Raw genomic sequence first — 7,528 nt, 5'->3', positions numbered from 1 at the left:
CACAATGCGCTGACCCGGAAGTATATGCTAGGTGGAGGTCAAACTTTACCTGATTGCCCAACAAATGTACACGAGCCTCCGTTTAACTGATCGTTGACGGCAGTACGTGTTGTTTGTTCTACTAGATTGATATGTGATGACTTCTGTCTCCAACTAAATTTGCTACCGGCGCACTAAAAGTCAAATGCCAAACATTGACGAAAAGGAGGGGATAAGATATGCAAAAAAATTACTGGATTATAATGATACAATTTTGAGACTTTATATCCGTGCACAAAATAAAGCGCTTACCAACAAAATGATCCAGATAGTCCTCTGATCCTTCTCAAGTTGTAATGACCAAAAACCTAAGTCAGAACGGAAGTGTGGCGTCAGTAAAGGGTCAAAGGTGCTTAACAGTCGGTATCGGCCCCCGTCTCGGTTGAGGGAAGGTTGATGGGCTCTGATGTAAATAGCCTCTTTCACTCCCCTGAGAAAGTAATCCTGTTCGGAATCAATTGCAAGTATCTTCACCTTGTCGAAATCCAGAGCGTCCCGGAGATGGATGTGTTGCGACACCTCCGATGTTTTGACTGAGCTGGGCCGTCTATGCTCTAGAAACCTGGTTCTGAGAGCGCGGCTAGTTTCACCTACGTAGGATTCCTGACAAGGGCCACGGATGTTTTGGCCTTGGCAAGGAATGTGGTAAATGACACCACACTTGTCAGCCTTTGTAGTTTTATCCTTAGGTGCAACCAAATACTGTCTCAGGGTCTTTGTGGGTTAAAGCACGTTTTGACTCCGCGCGTGTCAAAAACTCTCCTGAGGGCCTCTGAGAGGTCTTGTACGTACGGGAGTATGACAAAACCTCTGTTGACACAACGAGAGCTGATCGAAAGCTTGTTGGTAAGCGCTTTATTTTGTGTACGGAGATAAAGTCTTAAATTTGTATCATTATGTTAACTACCGTCACAGATGAACTTACATTCAAATCACTGGATTATTTGATATTCTCTTTCACCAATCTTTCCTTTCTTGTTGAACTTATAGCCTTCTTATTAATTATCTTCATCATTATTACATGATGACGTAAATCCTCTGTAGATCAACTATACTTCAGTACATCTCTCCTTCTCTCACCACCTCAAATATTAACTTTTGATAACATCCAAACATACAAGCAATGTCAGCAGATCATTTAACACATACAGACGCTACTAAATCATAAACTCTTCTGGCCTTCTGACGAAAGCTTTTAAGCCACTTTTGAAGCTGACACCTATTCTTTCTATGCTCATACTAGGGACGGTTCAATAAGGATGTTGTAGAGGGGTGTGACCAAGTCCCATCGAGTTAATCTTCCAGCTGTTCTGTTCTCATTTTCTGCCATTTATACATCTAACGCCTCAATACAACGTTTCATTTCCGTTATACCCACATTGTCTAGCCATTAAATCAGGGAAAATTTCACAACCATTCAAGCGACTGTGGACCTTGCAGTGAACACGTACCTGCAAGAAAACACTTAATCTAAAACTTTCTTCCACGTAGCTTTATTGAAGAATGTTCTGCTGGACAGAATCGAAAATTAGATAATTCTACGTTTGCACAGATAGTCCCACTTTTCTTAGAACTTTGTGGCTCATTGGTGACGTCGTGTCAACCACATAGAGGACTTGTAGAATTACAGCTAATAGAACAACATAGGGCTGTGTACCTAAATACCCGTACCTGTACCGTACCTAAAAAATGTTTAGGTACAGGTCCGGACCTAAACATCTGTGTACCTGTACCTGTACCTAAACAAACTAAATCACTATTAAACACTACTATCAAAGACTACCGGAGAAGTAAATCCCAAATCAACAATGACAATGGTGATAATCTTGCAGTTAAAACTTAAGAAAACTTTATCACTAAAAAAGACAGCTACATGTTTAACTTACATATACTTGGGACCGCGTGGCACGATCGGGAGCGCGTTGGTCTCAGGCCCGAGAGGTCCGGGGTTCAAATCCGCTTGCCGTGTCACCGATCTTGTGCCCTTGGGAAAGGCACTTTACACGACTTTCCTCAGCTAACTCAGGTGTAAATGAGTACATAGCTGCGGCTAGTGGCAGTGACAGGCCTTTGTGGTGGTGACAGGCCATAGGGGCATGTTCGGGCATGACGCACCCGCCATGACACATGAGTCAGGGGTAGGAGGAACCCCTTGCATCCTTGGTCGGAAGTCCTCCTAGGAGACGGAAACTCCAAACAACAAACCTGCATCTGCTGGGGCCGTCTTACACGTTGCATACAGTTGCCCCTGTAGGACTAGTGCGCCAGTGGACGAGAGGGTGGAGAAGGACGTGCACACCCCTCCTTCACCTTAAAAACCCAAGTGCAGGCCAGGCAGACGGGTCGCCTTAAACCCGTCCGCCTACCATTGTCTTCCGAGACAGACGGATGCCAACAACTTGGTTAAACTTTTTTAGGTACAGGTGCAGGTCCGGACCTGTACCTAAACCCGTGTACCTGTACCTGAAAATTTGTTTAGGTACACAGCCCTAGAACAACACAACAACAAAGTTAACAATGTAATAGAAAAGTAACAAAACAAATACAAAAACAATGTACTGTACAATATATCAGACCCTGAAAAAAGTGTTATCAACTGCTGTCTTTACGAGAACTCCTTAGTAAAAGATAAGTTATAAATATCTCAGTGAACCCTCTAGAAAACTTTACAAAATAACATATAGGGCTACATAACATTTAACCAACGATAACTAGAACTACCTCGTGATTAAACAAATTATCCCATAAAACTATTAAATCTTTAACCTATAATAAGACTATTTCACCCCTTATATCGAAATGACCTGTAACAGTTAACGAATCAACAAGCTGAAAACATTTCTTTCTCTTCAAATCAACATAGTCTCGTTATCTCTCATCCTTGTGGCGTATCCGTCCTGTCTTTTTTCAATTTTTGTAGATTTAATACTGGAATTGTAAACTGATAGAAAATTGTCAATACAACAACTTAGTAACAGTTAACGCAAACAATATAATTGAAATACAAAAGATGTGTGCAAGGAAAAATAAATTGTTATTACTTCCAACAGACATGACAGAACTACTTTGTTAACCAACAAAACTATATATGGAGCTACAATATGAGAAATCAACATACTAAGACTGTCCTAAATCAACTCTCTCCTCTTTCTGTTGAAGAATAAGGATACAGATCAGGCTACGTACACATGTTTGGCTTCAACTAAAGCATTCAATCTACAATGATTAAAGATATAGTTAAGATGTCACAAACAACTTAGGCGATGTCATCTCAAACAAAATGACGCTAGTTCAACTTTATTCGTGGGGTAACCTATATCCGTTGTACCTAAAAACAGACTGTTTAGGGATGCCACATTGATGGACGGTGGGGAGGCTTCGGATTGCATTTTTTTCATCATAAATTTGAGACCACTGTGCGTTGACTTGACATCCCGCAATACCCTGGTGTTAAATACAACGGATAAAGGTGAACTAACATTAATGTAAAAGAACACAACTCCGTCAACATGTCATCACTAGATGGTCTTCTGGTTCACTATCTACACTGGTAAAACTCTTGTGCACAAATCATCCTGCTTGCTCCCCTAACATCAATACAGTTCTCACATTGTGCATCAAAAGCAATAAGGCCATGTTGATTTGATTATATGGATGACATCCTCTGGGAACTCCATAACTGATGCGAGCGAGCGAATAAAAAAAAAAGTTTGGCCAAAAAAAAAAGTTGCCTCCAGTATGAGATCAAAGTGGCCAGGAAGGTTTAACATAGGACTAAACACACATAGTATGGTATACCAACAGTAAGGTGTAGGGACCAGTACATTATACGGGTGCAAGACATTTTTTTTTTTCTTCTTGGACCAATCCGAAAAAAAAACAGACCTGGAAAAAATCAGAGGAACAAGTTTCGCCAATTACAAAATGGACACACTATGTCGGCAGGCATTTGGGGTCTTACCGGGGGCCAAGAAGACAACAAGAGGAAGTCAATTAGAGTTTATAGTCAATTGTACCAAGTTTCTACAGTCAAAGGTACATAGACAGTTAGCCTTTATTACTTGGAGATGGGATTTTTAAATGCCATTGGGAGTCCAATAATCCACCAAACAGATTCCTTTGTAGCAAAACTGACCAATTACCATTGTTTTGAGTATTGCCAGTTCTCAAGTTTCCACAGACAATCAGGTCCAGGTTCAGATCCGGACCTGAAAATGATCCTCTTGACCAGAACGGGACCTGAATTTTCTGTACTGGTACCTCCCCCTACCAACAGTAGATTTTTTTTCTTTCTGTCCTTTCACATTTTATTCTTTGACTTTAGATTTATTTTGGCATTCTATGGCATTAGACTATGATTAGTTTTCTGATACTTTTTTTTCAATCTACAGAATATTTGTGCTCATTTCACAGCTGCTTTGCACAATTTAATGTGTGGTCGAAAACTTTTTTTTTTTTTGGAAACGGCCGAAAATTGGTGCGAGCGCGGATGTCATCCATATAATCAAATCAACATGGCCTAAACAACAAAACTTGTCGTCCTAAACAGTATGCCAAAGGCGTTACTACTGTTGGATTTTTCTCATGTGGGTGTTCATGTGAGTCTTCAAATGACCCAACTGACTGAACGGCCTGCTGCACTCCTCACACCCGTAAGGTTTCTCACCTGTGTGAGTACGCATGTGTCTTTTCAGATTACGCAGATCACTGAACTGCCTGCTGCAATCCTCACATCTGTAGGGTTTCTCTCCTGTGTGAGTCCGCATGTGTCTCTTCAGACTAGCCAGCTCACTGAACTGCCTGCTGCACTCCTCACACGTGTATGGTTTTTCTCCTGTATGAGTCCGTTTGTGCTTCTTCAGATCACTCAACTGACTGAACTGCCTGCTGCACTCCTCACACTTGTAGGGTTTTTCCCCTGTGTGAGTCCGCATGTGAGACTTCAGATGACCCAACTGACTGAACTGCATGCTGCACTCCTCACATCTGTAGGGTTTCTCTCCTGTGTGAGTCCGTTTGTGTCTCTTCAGATCACACAACTGACTGAACTGCTTGCAGCACTCCTCACACCTGTAGGGTTTCTCTCCTGTATGCGTCCGTTTGTGCTTCTTCAGATCATCCAACTGACTGAACTGCTTGCCGCATTCCTCGCACCTGTAGGGTTTTACCCCTAGATGAGTCTGCATGTGTCTCTTCAGACTACTGGGCCGACTGAACTGCCTGCTGCACTCCTCACACCTGTACACCCTCACACCTTTGCCTCGCCCGCTGGACTCTTCCCCGAACTCCTCACATCTTTCTCCTTGCCAGGTGAGAACACTGTTAGCAGAACACCCTGCTGCTCCTCTCCTGACGTCATTCACACCTTGTTCGCTCTCTGTTGTCGCCATGTCACAAATGTCTGGATCAACGTCTGTAAAAACGAGACAATTCAAACAAATTCTAGATCTGGAAAAAAATATGTGTAGTAAAGTATTGACACAGCAACCGCCAACATGTCAACATGCACCGAGAATTTTTCATTTTCAGTGAAAAAATTCACAACACTGATACCACTGACAAACCACACAAAGAATGGGAGATATAGTGCCCCGTCTTTTACTTCCATCCTCCCCCAAACAAATTTCCAGCCACTGCCTCTAGAAGAGGACGCCAGATTGTGCCCTGGCGAGAGCAGTTCACACCTACTCTCCAAGCAGAGGTTGAGTCGCATAGATATGACGTCCTTGCATAGCAGAGTCCTCCCCAAATGATGGAATAAGGGAGGCCCTCCACTATACTCCAGCCCAGCTCCACTATACTACTTTTGAAATCTAGTGTGTTTCTTCCCTATTTTCCTGATTAGTTTTGGTAATATTAATGAAAATTCACAGATTTTTGTGGTATCACTTTTCCAGTTGGCATTGTCTGCAAAAACTTGTGAATGGGCGATGATCAAAACAATAGTGGTTTTGACACTTCACAACAAAGGAGTCACAACACTATATTGTACTTGTAGTATTTGACACCATCTGTCATGCAAATTTTGCAAAATGAACAAATTTTCATGAAAGCGCAGCGCGTTGGTTTGGATTATTTTTGCCAGCCCCTCCACTATACTAAAAGATTCTGGGGAGAACCCTGCATAGATATACAAAATGTAGAAGTAGTTGGAAAAATTACACCGGGAGCGACTCAACCTCTGCTTGGAGAGTAGTTCACACCATTGCACCGAAGTTTATGAAAATGTATTCTCCAAACAGAGGGGAAGCGAGCACAGTATCTCCTGGCTAAATAAAATAGATAAAGATAAAATGATATAAAGTGAAATGAGCCAGTACAAATCCCGACCATTACTATCTGCGCGACACAACTTCTGCTTGGAAAATAAGCTCTGCTTGGACATACCAAGGACGTTCTTGGACATACGCGACATCTATTGTTCACAAGCAAAACAACAAGACTACAAAGGAGTGTGAGTTTGCGCGTTAGACGCCACCCTATCCACGTACTTACAATGCAAGACAAAGGACTGATGCTTGCTGATTTCTATGCAGAATGTTTTGATAGAGGCTAGATTTTTTCATGTCATGGGGGCTCTTCGAGAACAACACTGCAAAGGTTAGTAAACCGTCCCGTGGTTTTCACACGCCACTGTCTGGCGGCACGGCGGGATGGAATCCAGATGCGGCAAACTCCGTGGGAAGTTCTGATGCCGGGGCGCACGCAGGGGTTTACAGTATACATAGGGGGAGTGAAAACAGATCAACTGGGTCCCTGTCAATACCAGGACCAGTTGCCCTTGATAACAGTGACTTTATATACGGTACATACACTGTGTTGCGATTAAATGGCCAACGTTTGCATAGAACACTCGGCATGGTCTGATAACCCCCTGCCGACCGTCACGATCTGTTTACGTTTCCTACTCCCCCGTCGTCAGCTTCGACCATCAATTTTTGAGAGCTATATATAATTATAAAACATGCATCAGTACGATCCAGGCAACTGATTTTTCGTTATCCTAACTACGATACGCCGCAACACTGAAATAAACAGTTTGGCCTGAATGCATGGGCCAGACTACAATGTAATGAAAATCACAGCCAAACGAAAAATTCACGCCGACACACATATTTCATTGTTCTGTCAAACACGACAAAACCCTCGACTTAAACTTTTCTTACCTGAAAGTTGATGCACAGTCGCCTGTTGAATCACTGCACAATGGCTGCGGAACTGCTTTTCTAGAGACGAAAAAACGACTCGAGATCTCAAGAAGACTCGAGCTGAGGAGATACTAAACAAGCCGTATCCTTGCAGACAGGAAGTCGCAATGTGGTGACCCGGAAATACTTCACTGACAAAGGTCAAATTGATTGCCTGATTACCTAACAAATGTACATGAGCCTCCGACGAGCTGTGGTTGATTCGGTAACACTTGTCTTCAACAATCCAGCTTCATTGCAGACAACCCATATTTACATGTCATTATGCACCTACTTCAGCC

At 42.5% G+C, this 7,528-nt stretch overlaps 1 protein-coding gene across 1 annotated transcript; it reads right to left on the bottom strand.

Moving 5' to 3' along the window:
- Positions 1–2,534: 2,534 nt before the first annotated feature.
- LOC118416475 (zinc finger protein 239-like) lies at positions 2,535–7,318 on the bottom strand. Its single transcript, XM_035821584.1, has 3 exons — positions 7,206–7,318; positions 4,560–5,452; positions 2,535–3,666 (listed from the first exon to the last, which is right to left on the bottom strand). Exon 2 carries the CDS (start codon positions 5,427–5,429, stop codon positions 4,605–4,607), a length of 825 nt encoding a protein of 274 aa, XP_035677477.1. The 5' UTR covers positions 5,430–5,452; positions 7,206–7,318; the 3' UTR covers positions 2,535–3,666; positions 4,560–4,604.
- Between the last annotated feature and the right edge of the window lie 210 nt (positions 7,319–7,528).

The sequence above is a fragment of the Branchiostoma floridae genome, chromosome 5 (assembly GCF_000003815.2).
Source record: "Branchiostoma floridae strain S238N-H82 chromosome 5, Bfl_VNyyK, whole genome shotgun sequence".
Lineage (NCBI taxonomy): Eukaryota > Metazoa > Chordata > Leptocardii > Amphioxiformes > Branchiostomatidae > Branchiostoma > Branchiostoma floridae.
This window is presented reverse-complemented; position numbering and strand designations above follow the sequence as displayed.